The sequence below is a fragment of the Lottia gigantea genome (assembly GCF_000327385.1).
Source record: "Lottia gigantea unplaced genomic scaffold LOTGIsca_28, whole genome shotgun sequence".
NCBI classification, from domain to species: Eukaryota; Metazoa; Mollusca; class Gastropoda; family Lottiidae; genus Lottia; species Lottia gigantea.
In genome coordinates, this window is record NW_008708898.1 from 2,488,567 (window position 1) to 2,504,809 (window position 16,243).

The following is a 16,243-nucleotide window of genomic DNA, read 5'->3' on the forward strand; positions in this document are numbered from 1 at the left end:
TAATTAGCAATGACCTAGGTTTCAGAACATCACAAAGTAGTAATGACCTTGGTACCTGGATCTGCTATAGAAATGAAGGATAAATTAACATTGATTATTTGATTCCACCCTATTATTAAGTCATGATTGTCTTCTATCAGTTTGTTAGTTCTAATTAGTGGAGTCTGATAATTGATTCTGTAATTAGTGTTCATTGTATATTAAGCCATAACCCATATTACATCCTCAAATGTTCTGGATGACCTGTGATTGCAAACTCTATTCATTCTGATCATAACTGGCTAGCTAGATAGCAGAAATTTGCAAGGCATTTTATAGGCATAGTGTACCGGCAATATATTAGACACCCCAAAAATCTATAATGAACTACTGCATGTATGTATTTTCTTGAATATATTTCCATGTATGTTCCTGAAAACAAAGGGTTTTAATTTTCCATACCCTTTTATGTCACGAATGCTTTATTCCAGTCCTTGGTAAAAATTTCTATTATAGCATTTTTTGGCTTGTCTTTATTTAGTCCTGTAATCTGCAAAACAGTTGAAAATATAATTCCACGTCAATTTATTTATGTGGTAATGAGAGAGAGAGAGTACAGAAACAGCATCTGCATAATATTATTGAGTATTGAGATGTCCTATCTATTATTAGAGTTTTTATTTTCTGAGGGATCTTCATCTTCACGATGACTAGCAATTACAAACTGTATCTAGCACCTTGACAGCAATACACACTTTTCATATGTCACAGTTGGTTCAAAATGCAGCAATTTTATTGAATTGAAGGCTAGCAAATAAAGCCAAAGTCTTCCAATACATGTGCAGTGAAGTCACATTGTTTACAGTTTTTCTGTCTAGGGCTATAATTGGCATTATTCGCCTGTGTATGATCCAATCAAATCACTACATTTACAAACTACATGTACTGTCTTACAAGAAAAGCGCCTAATGATGTCCCTGTAATAGACATGGTTTGTAATAGCTTGATATTTTGGAGATAGTCGTATTATTGTAGTTAGCTCCTTGACCTCAACTAGGATTCAGTATTGTATCCATGAATATGCATAGTTAACAAACAGTAAAAGATGAGGATGAATATAGCATTTTGTACATGGCTGAAATATAAATATGGTAAATCATCTCTCTCTGAAGATATCAAATTAAAATAATCTATATATTGTATTGACTAGACAATTTTTCATTATTGAGTTCATTACATTCTAATTAGTATGTAATTATAGTCTTTAATTATGATAATTTTAATAATCAATGATTGACAAATTGGTTTCTAATGTTGGCTTTGTGTATTCTTTTAAAGAAGACCTATTAGCACTAACATATTTTGTCTTCAAATATTTTATTTTAAATTCATTTTACCTTTGTTCTGTAGTATATGACTTGAACAACATTTAGAAGTGAGGAATCACAAACAGAAGATAATATTATGGAATAAGCACACTTCTTTAATAAAATATTAAACACATGATATTTCAACATAAATAACACGTGTCGCCCTAAGACGAACAAATTAAAAAATGTTTTTCGTCTTATGACGACAGGTGTAATTTGTGTTGAAACATTTTGTGTTAATATTTTATTCTTATTCTATAATATTGTCTTGTATTTGTGATTTGCTCTGTAACGCGTTGAAACTGTAGGTGACTTTTTATTGATATTACAGTTACAAAAGTAAGGCTTGTAAGAAAATTCTTAATTTTTAGTTCTTAATGAGACCGTCGGAATAAAACAGAATTCTTAATGTGGTATTTAATATAATATTTATATTATTGTATTATTTAATAATAATCTTATATATTTGATGTTTTCTCATGTCATGGTCAATATTTTTGAGTATAATAGGTTAATCTATATAGCTTTATTTTAGCCTTACAAAAAGTTTGAATGAAAAATCCCCATATTTCCCATTTTGATATCAGATTTTTGATATCACCTTACATAACATATTATTCCTTATATGGTGGTTTTGGTTTTTGGTGATGTCATAAATCTCATATCAAAATGGTAGTTACAGTTAAATACTGCACTTCCAATGAACAGAAATATTGATTCACCGAACTACTCCTGGCTGCCAGTCCATATTGTTTTTTGAAACTTGGACCAGCACTAGCCAGGTCTGCTTTAGCTATGATTGAGACAAAACTAGACCCTTTCATTAATGTCAGCCAGCTTCGCTTTTATTTTTAAGTTATCCATGTCCAAAATTGTTAATTTTTGTCATTTTATTGTTGTTTTATGTTGGGAGGTCAATATAGTGAATAATAAAGTTGTTTCAATTACTTAAGTCAAGCGTGAAAAGTATTTTATTGTGGTCTGGAAACAAGATTTACTTCCCTTACACCACTCCATAGAAAAATGGTCCTACACTCAGGTCTGGTTATCTTCTTTCGGTTTGTAAAGATTTAAACCTACCATATTTTTTGCAGCCTTATATAAAATGCAATTGAAGACATTTTCCTCGAGGTAGACTTTTGCCCCAGGTCCTGGAAATGGTGATTTTTAACTCTGAGGTATTATAATCCTCTTCTCTCCACTACAACCAATTCATATTGGCACTTTCATGTTTGCCGATTGTAACCTAATTAGTGATTAAAAATGTCACACATGATATTATGTCAATGGAACGAAACTTTAGTTTTCAAACATACTTAGTTAAGAAAGAGCATGACACGGGTTTTTATTATTCATGAATAAACATGGGCCTACTGAACAATTTATCAATAAATAATGTTTGTTTTATAAAATATTGTAAATGAGTGAAACAAGAACCTTGTAATAATGTTTGACAAAAAACTCTCTATTGATTTGAGAGTTTGATTAAAACATTTCTTTCACTCCCATAGACAGATTTCCATTGATTAGCCGTTGCCTCGAGCTGTAGACATGTGCTGGCTAAGTAAATAGGTGAAGTGAAGTGTTTATTCTTTGACTGGTCAGCCAATATTGACTTTAGTATTGGAAGTGATTAGATAAATAGACATATATTAATAACAATCGGGAGTGTATAATAACTATTATAAATCATTCTATACTTTAACAGAACACTCTACAACACAAGGTAAACCTCTATTGAACTCAGTTTTCACAATGTTTGTATAATTGTTTCTAATTTGATTCACATCATAATGGATTCGGGAAAAAATTTAAAGTCGACTTCGTGTTGACTGTAAAAAAACAAACTGGTATAATAAAAAAAAATCTTAAGTCTTGAGGGAAATTCAAATCTGCAACCAATGAAAGTAAACATCAATTTATTCAGTTCACATTATGTTTTATATACAATATATTCGCGTGTATAATGCGCAGTTAAATGACATAATTACTGGCAAAGAGTACAGATCATGGTATAAGAAACTGCTTTAATCTAAAGGGGCATCGATTCCGAAGCACTAATTTATTCAACAACTAAGTTAAATTGACTAAAAAAAGTAAATTCCAATTAGCACAGAAAATATATTTTTTCTGTATACCATATATTTGCGTGTATAATGCGTAGATGTAGGCCTCTAAGTTGGAAGGACGGGGATATTACCTATCATATTTAATCCGGATATCCCTTGACAGTGGTGAAGGTCTGAGGGTTTGCATGTTGATCACGTGCATGATCGCATGGAACAACAATTCAGTTCCCAATGTGCCGATGTTAAAGAATCCTCGGTTTTAACTTCCAACTTGAATAAAAGTCATTAAGAGTATAGGAATGGTGTAAAAGTGCCTTTAGGTTAGTGTCACGATAACGCAACAAGGGAAATAGATTGTCAGTACCACTATTGTAAATCGCTTCAATGGTTCTGACAGTTTGTACAATAACCTAATTCCAATGTTCCCACTAGGATAATGTTGTTCTCAATACTGTTTTTAAAAAAATAATAAAACGTTGATTTAAAGAAGGATATCGAGGAGACAATACCGGATACCGTGGGCAACCTCGACAAAGATTATACAAAGATATAAAACAAAATGGCATAGAACTATTTTCAAGTGTTTGGGTTTTATTTTGCCATGTGAGTAAATAATATTTTATCACTTCAATAAAAATGGTGTATGGCGGTTGAATTTTATCATATAACAACTCAACTTTGAACAATCAAGGAATGGTTGTATTACAGATCTAGATTTGGTTTTGTTACAAATCTGAATTTGGTTGCTATATAGATCTAGATTTGGTTGTTTTACAGATCTAGATTTGGTTTTGTTACAGATCTGAATTTAGTTGCTATACAGATCTAGATTTGGTTTTGTTACAGATCTGAATTTAGTTGCTATACAGATCTAGATTTGGTTGTGTTACAAATCTGAATTTGGTTGGTATATAGATCTAGATTTGGTTGTTTTACAGATCTAGATTTGGTTGTTTTACAGATCTAGATTTGGTTGTTGTACAGATCTAGGTTTGGCTATTCGGTCTATCTAGATTTGGTTACACTCTCTATAATTGGTTGTTTTCATTCGATTGGTTGTCTGGTTTAACTATTTGGAGTAAATTGATCGATTATTTAGATTTCGTTGATCGGTCCCTCTGGATTAAATGACTTCGCCCTAATTGGTTGAACAATACATATATGTATACATTTCGTGGTGTTGGCTGAACTATCTAGATTTAATTGAAAGAACTGCCTAGATTTGTTTGGTTGGAGTATCTTGGTCCAATTTTTCGAACTGTCTAGATTTGTTTGGTTAGACTAGCTAGATTAAGTTGGTGAACTGTCTAGATTTGGTTGGTTGAAGTATCTAGATTTGGTAGGTTGAACTATCTAGATTGGGGATTAAAGGCACAAACACTGGATTGAAATAATCTCATATTTGGCGTCTATTATATTTGGTTGAACTATTTAGATTGGGTTGGTATAACTGTCTAGATTTGGTAGGTCGAACTACTAGATTGGGTTGGTTGGACTGTATAGATTTAAAAAAAATTATTGTTATGAATAAAGTATCAACTATTATAAGTTTGCCAATTTCAATTTTTTTTTCAGATATTCTAAGTGTCTAAATATATACATATATTATTCATGTTTCAAAATTGTTGATTTTGCCTATTTTTGGAAAGCGATTGAAGATAATCTCCCTGATTATTGGTGTTGAAAATATTTTCAGATCAATTTAGAAAATGATATTTATAAGAAAGAAGATTACAAATCACTCGATAACTATTCATTACAATAGCTTATTGATATAGTACAATGATAAAACCGGGCAATATTAGAAGATTACGTTAAGTCAAGCATCGGGGATTAAAGGCACAAACACTGGATTGAAATAATCTCATATTTGGCGTCTTTCCAATCGTGACAATTATGATAATTTATTCTGGTTAAAGGGTGTCTCTAATTCCAGTCTATTGTGTTTGCCACCCATCTGTCACCGTAACAATGAATGGAAAAGTTTCATATTTGTTCAATTATCAAAATTAAATTGATACATTCATGCGTAAGCCTGGTGGAACGAAATTTTGCCGCACTGGAAATTATTTCAAAAATCTGATATATAGACTATATTAAAGTCACAAGGTATATTTAACCTCATTCTGGACTTTGAATTGATCATTGTATGTGTATGAAGCTGTTTTAAGATTGGTTTTGATTTCATTATCAACATTCGTCTTCTTCTTTTTGAACTATGTCGCGTGCGTACGCCCATGTTTTTCAGTTCCATGGAGACACGTTTCATTCCTTCGTTTCCTTTCATTGAGACGTCTGCGAATGTCTGGATTCTAATGTGAACGGTTGCGTGTCGTCCTTTGTTTAGGTGAAAAGCGTGACAAGAACATATTACAGCTAAAAAAATGGCTTTGGAAAACTGGTCTGAGATTTAATATATGCATAGAGCTGTGTTACAACATTGTCCACTTCCATTTTGAGCATCTGATATCTGCTGTTTATTTATTAATGATGAAGATAGCAACAGAGATAAGGTAAAGGGCCAGAAGATTAATCTCCCTTTGGCCTTCAGGGATTTTATTCACGTGCTAATTAATTTCCAACTTTCTTCCTGTGTCTTTAATTATTCAAAAAGTCTATTTTCAACTTGTACGTCTGGAATCTTATTGAAATGGCGGTAATTTTTATTCGAGGAATGATGTGAATTAAAATCAATATAAAGACATTTTAGAAATTCTACATGTGAATAATTACATTATTTTTATAATTATCGCAGTAATTAGATTTCGTTTCTTCTTAGATTTCTAACCAGGTTTTTCCACTTACCACACAAGTAGGCGGGGTTTATTTTGACAGCTGAACATCAAAACCACGAGGGTTAGATATCATTTGGTTATTGAGACTAATTCTGGGAGGTGGTTTTGAAGTATTAAGTTTGTGATCGGTTCAACGTCTTTACTTTTCATGTTACCAATTGCTACGAATTGACAGAATTGATAGCATTGCAGAGTAAATGTGCTTTCAAGCTTTAGGCATAGCTGCTCCGTATGCCCCTAATAGGGCCTACATGTTATCTGCATGTATAGCTGCGAATTTATGTGGATGTTGTGAAATAAAGCATAAGTATTCAATTCAGAATTTATCTTTTCACTTATTTTTGCACATCTAGAAACTCTAATTAGGATTTTATGTCTATTTTAAAGTATTTCGCAATATCGCCATTTCCATTCACGTGCTTTTGATTGACAGTAATTTATGTACAAATTTCCTTATTTATGTACAATTATTCACAGAAAGTCAGGTGACTCAGCTCTCTGTGATATCTGATTGGTTGAATTGGTGTGAAAAGTGTGAATATTATATTAACCCACGTGGGGTGAACTGTAAAAGGTGTGGTCAAATTGACCAATCAAATTGCGAGCCTAATCTTGGAAAATATTCGCCCTTTCTATTGTTACTGAGGCAATACGGCGTGTAGAATTCTACTGAGTGTGTGGCTTTGAAGGTTGTGTTCACAAGACCTAATTTTGTGTATATTCTGTGTAATATTGGACTCTTATACTGCCCTGAAACATTGGATATTACTGGAATTGATCCGAACACTTTCCAACGGAATATAGTCTACGTTATAATCTTCTAATGTGTTCTGGTGGCATCTGCCCGCCGCATGACTTGGGTTTCAACGATGGTTAATTGAGTGCTTTTCTTACGGATTTGACCTTTTAGAATTCGTGGAGGGATTTAGCTGAATTTCACTCAGTATTTTTTACAGTGAACGTTGATCAGAAGAAATAATAAGTTGATATCAAACGTTAACGCCTCGAACTGAGGGCGGGGACTACAACCATGTACCCTAACCGTCACCCTGTAAGTGTAATAATCTTCTTGTATTGTAATTTCGACTCAGCCGTCCGTTTCTGTTCTCGCTCTTTGTCTTCGTAACCCGCTTTGTGTCTTCCCGGGAGAAGTGGGCTAGCAGCGGAGGTGAAAGAACGTACCATGAATTCTCCAGGTTTTAGTCGGCCTGTATGTTTATTTTAGCTTTTTCAAACGTATTATTTATTGAATGTGGATTATATAGTAATGTGCTTGATATACAAAGTATACATTTTTCTTCCTAGGGACCACACCAACCAGGCCAGCCTATAAAATTTACAGTATCAGAATCATGTGATCGTATTAAAGAAGAATTCAGTTTTCTCCAAGCCCAGTATCACAAGTTAGTAGGGTTAAATATTTTGTTTAATGGATAATATTACAAAGTTCAAGATGTATAGATGTTGTGTGTATATTTATATATAACATGAGTCACTCTTAACACCCAGTTACAACTGCTCATTTCTTGCTGGATCATTAATGCAAAAAGTTGTTGAATTTAACATAATTTTTTTTACAGTGAAAGGTGGTTAAACTATTATTACATTAAGAGTATAATATATCACTTCAGTATTTCCCACCAGTTATTAAGAATCAGGTCAATATCACTGATATACCCCACTTCATACACAACAGTAATGTTATGACCCACTTTCTACCTTATCATGAGTTTTAAAGTTGTTTTGAAGTGTAGTTGAACATTTCCCTCCCCTTTTAGCATATTGATAGATATTTCAGCTTAGTCTGAGTATTGTAAGCTTAGTGCTTAAGCTTATTATTGAGAAATCCTGAGCTCAAAGTAACAATGCTCCATGAAAGTCAACATGAAATTGATATTGTGTCTCAGTAGTATATCATTGTTGCATATTGTTACTATTGTCATCACTGTTAAATCTTTATGTACCATATTCCTATTGCTGATACTTTCAGCATGAAAAACTGTTAGATCATTTGAATTCATGTCACATGTGATTAACCATCTGTTGAAGCAGAGAGTTAGAACTGGTCACATGTTGGCGTTGGATTTGATATTCATTTCATTTTGTACATTTCATTGGTTTACAATAATGATAGGATCATGCGTAGAAAAAGGAATCATTTATTGAAAAAGTTAGATGAAAGACTCATTTCCTTTCTTATAGAGCATGTGCTTTACACATAATTTTATTCCCATAGCATAACCATGGATCAATAAGTAAGCAAAAGCTTAAAACCTGTTGAGCTACCATGGCTCCTTATTGTCAGTAGCTGGTGATACCTAAAACGGTTTTAGCACTTATTCTGATTGTCTTTCAAGAAAGTCTGATCTTCGTCCAGGTGACAGAATGTTTGGATTATCACTAGAGTAAAAAACCTTTCTAATCATTATTGACATCAGGAGCCAAATCCTGTCATCCATTTTATTAAATTGACTGTTTCCATGGGAACATATTTTTTCCAGTTTAGTGGTTGTAATATTTTTTCGATTAGATTTGTCACTCATTACATGAATTATTAATGGGTTTATTATGATGACATTTCCAGTCTGGTGAACTAGTTATTTCTGTCCTTGTGGCTCTTGGTATATGCTGGACAAAACAAGTTTCAATTTCACTTTTACTCCCTCCAAGGACATCAGCTGTTTACTATATTTATGATGTTAATGCAATAATCAGACGAATTGAAACTGGTACATTCCAGTGGCTGTTGTGAAAATTATCAAAACATAAAACCCCAAAACAATGCAGTTGAACACTCTCCTGTGAGATTTTGTTAGTTATTTATTTTTGTCACAAAGCCTGTATAGCAACTGAGGTTCACAAGGATCCTGAAAGATGCCTATTTACAGTTGGATCAAGTGGAAGAATTAGGAAAGATGTCTTTTCAAGGTTATCACTCTTTCAGAAGCCAAACATCAATAACATCCATAGTTTAGGAAATAATTTAATCTGTTAAAAATTTAGATTTAAGATCAATTTTATTGATTGATCAATAAGATGAAAAGAATGTTAAAATCAATTGTGAATAAGGAACCAGGTTGGCAAGGATATCCTGCTTTGAAAGCAATATGGTGTCTTGATGTAGGAGTTTGTTTCACCCCATGGTAGAAAGATTTGGTAGAGTGTTAGGTTAAGATGATAAATAAGTTCTATATTTAAATATCATTAGTTTATGAGGAAGGAAATGACATTTCTTAATTTGACAGGTTGTGATTCTATCAACTCTGTATTAAATAATTATACTTTAGCTTCAAATAGAAGTTAATATAGGGTGGAGTTTCTTGCTAGAGTTTACAATTCTGTACCATATTTAAGAAATGTAATAACTGATTATTAGATGTGCAAGCATCAAGTATGACATTGTTGCTGGACATTGGACATGTAGTTACTAAAGAAAAGACAACATTTTGAAAATGACTTTGCTGGAATTTGTCCCATGATACTCTATTGCATGATCCAGCATGGTGACCTGGTGTTGACACTGTAGATGCCCCATTTGTGGTTGACTTTGGGACAAGAAATTGTGGGTGGTAGGATGGGGGGTATTTTAGTTTTAGAAGACATTTGAAATGAAATAAGCTAGTTCATGCAGAAAATGTCAATGTCTTTGGGTGTAAACTGTTGGGTTTTTGTAAAGGCCATCTTCCTACTTAAGACCATACCTACCACCCTGCCAAATATACTGAGCATCACCAAGGCATATCATGTACACTTTGACCACCTTGTCTTAGTTTAGATAAAGTATTAACCCTTCAAAACAGACTGATATCACAAGGTCAAATGTGAAGCAGAATTTGAACCTTATTTGAATTATCTTGTTTACCTTAATGATGTATAATCTCAATTGGTATTGTACATGTATTTGGTATATTGTTGGTGGTGAAATTTGACCTCTGACCCTTCAAATATGAATAATTAGAATAACATTTAGCAGAAGACTGTATATTATGATTGTCTTGTAAGCTCCTGCAGAATCTCAGTCTGGTTTCTTTGTGGCAGAAGAATTAAATTTGAATGGATTAGGAAGGGTAGGCTAGGGGAAATTACAGCCACCAGTATTGATTGGTTGAGAGGAAATGGATAAGACAGATCTAAAGTCTATTGAATGATTAAAGGGGAGCTATGAGATATCACTATGTAATCTAACAGTATTAATGACCAAAGACAATTTTAGTCGATACTTGACTAATCAAACAAGTATGACTGAAAATCTTATCAACAGAACAATCAACAATATTATCAAGCAAGTACAACTTGAGTGTATGATAGAGATACAGTGCACATGACTGTGATAATGAAATCAAGATACATGTGATTGAGATTAGCTGTAAAATGCTAAAGTATTAGTTTGAAGTGTGCAGTATGTTATTAGTATAAAATGCGAATCTCTTATTCCATTTTCAATGCTTGAATATAAGCAGTAAAGTCACTCTTCATCCTTAGATTCTTGGTTCTACCAGCTCTATATCTCAGTTCTCAAGGCATTTAATATTTTACGGGTTGATCTTAAAGGGATCGTAAAGAGGTTTTCTAAAAATTTTATGTATATCAGGGACACTGAAAGCATCAATTTGCACCTTTTCTATTTTTCAATCAGACGTCTGTGGTTTCTGCAATTCCACTAAAACTAAGAGTTTGATGACGTCACTTATCACGAAAGCCTTATGTGATAAAACATATTTTGCAATCAATGTTTTGCCTTCAAACACAATTTTAGTGATTGTCCAATCAGATGACTGGAATACTACAGAACCATCTTTAGATAAAGCTCAAAGAATAAGGCCCAATAACATAGGGTTGAGAATTGCTCGGGTGACACACTAACTGTGAGAATCATATCTATACTAATTGTCACTTTTGTCAAACAATCAATGTTCCTAATTGTCATCTATATCCTGTACTCCAAACCTCTTGGAACCTTTGAGGTAAAAGCTAAGTGTTCAGAAGGTCATATAATGGGATCAAAAGCTGAAATTAGAAGTGGAGGTGCCGATTTTCTCCCCTGATTCTAACAGTTTGTGATTGTTTTTTGCAGTTTAAAAATGGAGTGTGAAAAACTGGCACAGGAGAAAACTGAAATGCAGAGACACTACGTCATGGTAAGTACTAATTTATTGATCACTTCAGAAGTTCGTACTCAAATTAGTACATTGAAAAGTGCAAATGAGGTTTGCAATACTTATGACGCAATAGAAGTGTTCTCATTATCATGTTAAGCATCTTCATAATGTCAAGCTATTACAAACTGTGTCTTTGTCTTCACTACAATAGCCGCCTTTCTTATATCACGGAAGTCTGTAAACATGCTGAACCTGAAGCAACTCTGTAATGGAACTTTATCTATGAATCCCTCTTTGAGAGTTCACATGATTATTCTGTGATGATGAGTGGCCCATATTTATCAGTTTATTGAATTAACTGGAATAATCATGTCAACCTTCATCATAATTTGATTGAATTGAAAAAAAATGTGGAGGTCTAATCTTTTTAATTTAGAAATTCGTCTCACAAGTCATTCTATCTTATTCAAGAATTAATTTTTTGGCTTCGTGAAGATTTTGATATGTTGGTCTGAAAGTTGGAAGATTATTTGGGTTTAAATGCACAGCGTACCAGTCTTATTGATTTCCGAACACTGTCAGAATTTTCTCTTCTTTGATTATGTCGACTGAATAATGAAAACTAGAGATAGTAAATTGGCTTCCAAAATGGAATTAGTTGTCTCAAAAGAGATATCTCAACTAAACCGTACTACTGATTATTTCAAATTAGAAAATTTAGGTCGCTTGTTCAAAGGGGACTTTTTTCTTAGTTGCCTTTAGAATTGAATATTATCGACAAGAGGTATGACTTTTTGCAGTGTTATATGTGATGCAAAATAAATGATTGAGAATTTATGTCCACTGCATACATGCATATGAAGACTACATTTTTTTCATTCCAACTTGAAACATGACATATTGAGTTTTTACAGCATACCAATGCTGTAGAATGTTCTGATCTTTGGTGCTATTTAGTCTACTCTGGGTGTGTAATGTTGAGCTTCACAATTAATAGAAAATAGTCTTCACACTTTACTAAATACTAAGTTATTCTTCCATTTCAGTATTATGAAATGTCATATGGATTAAATGTTGAAATGCATAAACAGGTAAGCAACAATTTTATTTGAAATTAATTTGATTAAAAGGTTCAACAGAGTTCTGAAAAAAATGGGTCTAAAAATTACAAAAAAAAAGGTATCACTGTATGTAGATATCATACAACTCAAAACTTCAATATTAATAAGTTGTTTGGCTGTCTTACAGAGGAACATGATTAGTGCATCTCTATTCTGACTTCACCACATGAATCATGCTGATATTTATATTGTTCGATAATAATCTATTATAATGAAATTCTGGCATGAAAATGTGCAAAATTCCTGAAAACTAGCACAATTTGATATTCAGATGAAATGCATACATTGTTGAAGGGATACAGTCATTTAATTATTTACTTTACCAGATGAAAGATATTAATTTTCACATTTCACATGCTGATATAACTGATATATCTTTGTTTGTCATTAACGCTCCTGAGAATACTGATAACATCCTTGAAATTTAACTAATTCATTTCTTGCCTGAGAATCAGATATTTGATTTTTTGCCTGAAAAGTGATAAAGATAGCTGAAATCGGCTGATGATGCAAATAATTAGATGAAAATATGTCTTTAATAGTCAATTCATGACATATGGTACATTATTATGATCCAGCTTGTTGACAATTAATGCATGTTCCACATAATTCAGATAAAGAGAGTATTTTGTGTCTATGAAAGTATGTTCGTTAATTCAATAAATTTATATCGTTCTGCCCAATTTAACTTTGTTATCAATTCATTGTCATTGATCATCCATTTATTGCTGACTATTAAAGATAATTTTTATAACTAATAATATTGATTGGTAATTTGCTACTTTTTTTTTTAGTTTTTTTGGTCTTCTTGTATATAGGACAAATTTTATGTAGTTATTGTATGAAATCCATCAGTAGGGGATTAAGCAATGTTACGTTATTATCAATTTGCTTATTTAACCCAACATACATACAATTTCATACTACAAGAACATTGTATGAACTAAGAGCTGTGGTGATTGATAATCAGTCCCGGCTGAAGGTGCCCTCGCAGCGTAACAATTAACAGTACTGGTTTGCGAATAATGAAAGGGGTCATAAGCGCCAAACACAACTAAAAATTCAGTTGCATAAGAGGTGCAGTCCAAGGTTATGACAGCTATTCTTATTCAGTTGTGTCTGGCTTGCTTTTACCTAGTACCGCTTTTAATTTCACATAAAAAAAAAAAGCTGCCATTGGCATAAGAAATAACATACCAGTAAATCATATATTCATTATGTATTTTCTACTGTCAAATCAACATCCTTGTTTACACATCAAAACTTTAACCAATTAAAATAAAAGTAAAATTAAAAAAAAAAATACCTGACACTTTTAACAATAATGTAGAAATGATAGTTTCAACAAAGTATAAAAAATCTTAGTACGAATAATGAATCAGTTCACATAAATATGTTTTTATAGTATTGTATTTCATGAATAATTCTCTTAATTCAACAAGATCAAGGTTGCCTTTTTCTGTAATTAACATTTTTCTTATCCATTTGAAAACAAGGTGCTCTTGACGAATGTTTCTTAAAAAATAAAAAAATGTCAAATGGCCTTGCAATAAATTTCATTTAAAATCGATTAATTCCGGTAAAAAGTTAGGTCAAATTTTTAAGCATCCTTCATTGATAATTGATATTGATTCAAACTTGTAGTTTTTACTACAGAATTAAATTGAGTTCGTTTGTCCTCCTCAGTTATTAAAAACACATGAAAAAGATTGGATATAGACATGAAATCAAATCATAATATCAGTCACGTCTGTCTTTGATGTGAATATTCGAGAAATTAGCTCCGCCTCTTTCACCCGTCATTTAACCAGCCATCTGCTTGCTCTTGAGAAACTTTTGAATTAGCAAAAGGTGGTATAGTGTTCCGTTTCACCAAACACACGCTATTTGAGAGTCAGAGCGCTTAGTTAGTCATGCCTGACTGCACTATTGATCAAAAGTGTTAAGGTTAGATTGTGAAGACCTTTTAGACGTATTGATTTTTTCTTAGCTCTCTCATTCATCAACTACTGAACATTTAATTTCCTTTAAAAGCCCTTCAATCTTTTTTTCTCTCCAAATACTTCATTTATCCCAATTTTTATACTCATGTGAATACCTTCATCTATGTATCTTTTTTAATTCTTATTAAATAAGATCAGATGAAAGAGAACAGTGAAAAGGGGCACATGTATTTGACCTTAACATTCTTATAACAAGGAAAGATCAGGAAGTGGCCAAAATGAAAATGTACTCGAACTATTCGTTATTTTTAAGCTGTATGATCTGAATATATAGTTATCAGGCAGTTTTCACAAGCTTGTTAAACCTGACATTAACATGGATGATAAAGCATTGCTAGAATATGGGCACTTGTCTGTCATAGCAAACTGGGCATTATATTTTTTCAGCTTTGAATATTCGCCATTTGGTAATATAGAAACAAAGCCTTATTTCATCAGGTATCAAAGTTAAGTGACTGCTGGGTACAATTAAGGTGCGCCTTTCTTATTAAAGACACAGCATTAATTCTTGTATAGTGTCTGTTTTGAATTTCATCGTTAAAAGTAGGATTTGTGCTTATTGAAGTTGCAGATACGCTCCATGCACTGTCAAGAAAAAGCCATACAACCCCTTTTATGTTTACTCTTTATGTCACCTTAGTTCTAATTTACTTTCACTTACTCTATTCTTTAATAGAAATTTTAAAATTCTCTGAGTGATTCCTTTCTTCTAGTAGAATAATGTCTTTTTAAGATGCAACTTTCTTCCTAAAAAGTTTCTTTGATGATTTTGATGTGGAGATTTAAAAATTTTGAGAAAAAAATGAAACTTTATCGTTGTGATCTGTTCAAAGAACAGAATCAAATTATTACTCTATCTGATATAAAATACATTGATCTGATCTGATTTTGAATTTTCCCTAAAACTTGGGCCATAATAATAAGATGAAACAAATTTGTTACGAGAAAAATCAGTGATGTGTATCTTGGTGTCAGTGATTTCAAACAAAAGAATTCAAGTACTTTCTCTCACTCCTTGCTTTTTATAACACTATTCTTGAGTGGGCCAACATAAACACCATTGAACGAATTACATTTGATTTGTAAGGGTCAATTTGATTGGTCCACCTTTAAGAGTAATCACAAAACACCTGTGACTTGAGGGCCTGAGACCAGGAGTACACTGCCCCATCGACCCGAATCACATCTAGAATTTAGATTGAGCATAAACTATGAAGCTTGGCAGTTTCATGGAATATAATGAAAGATTGAACAAATCGATTCATCTATTCAATTTCATAATAAAAATATCATTCTAAATTGTTAGACTGGATTGAAAATCTACATGGGTGTGGTTATTTCACTCTCGCTGACTTCTATGAACCCGAAATTTTTTGCTCTATTTAAACTGACAGAAATATTTGAAAAGAACAATACAGAGAAATTGACAAACATTTATTATTTATAAAAAGTATTATTCAGATTTTAAGTGATGGGTTACTGATCTGAAACAGATGATAAAAGGCAAAAAAGATATTGGATACTGGATACGCTTCTAAAATTTATATTTACTTAAACTACAAGATGTATTTATGAAAAGCTGAAGTAAAAATCACCAATAAATATTTGATTAAGTCAATATTTGGTAAATCTGTAGGGATTAAAAAGAAAATATGTAAAGTATGGCATATTGAATCTTATCTAAATAACATTGGTGCATTGCTTGTGTGAAAACTATTTAAAACTGACTAATATTGAAATAAGGAAAAAGGTTATTGACAATAGAGTGTGTGTTTGATAAAGAAATGAACCTGCACCCACTCGGCCG

The 16,243-nt window shown here is 32.4% G+C and overlaps 1 protein-coding gene across 1 annotated transcript in view; it reads left to right on the top strand.

Moving 5' to 3' along the window:
• Positions 1 to 7,243: 7,243 nt before the first annotated feature.
• Positions 7,244 to 16,243, top strand: part of LOTGIDRAFT_206444 (hypothetical protein) — a gene marked incomplete at its 5' end in the record, with an annotated part of 30,649 nt that continues 21,649 nt past the window's right edge. The window contains 4 exons of the mRNA XM_009056617.1: positions 7,244 to 7,264; positions 7,519 to 7,616; positions 11,288 to 11,351; positions 12,359 to 12,403. Of these exons, the coding sequence (XP_009054865.1) occupies positions 7,244 to 7,264; positions 7,519 to 7,616; positions 11,288 to 11,351; positions 12,359 to 12,403 (228 nt within the window). The remainder of the gene's footprint in view (positions 7,265 to 7,518; positions 7,617 to 11,287; positions 11,352 to 12,358; positions 12,404 to 16,243) is intronic.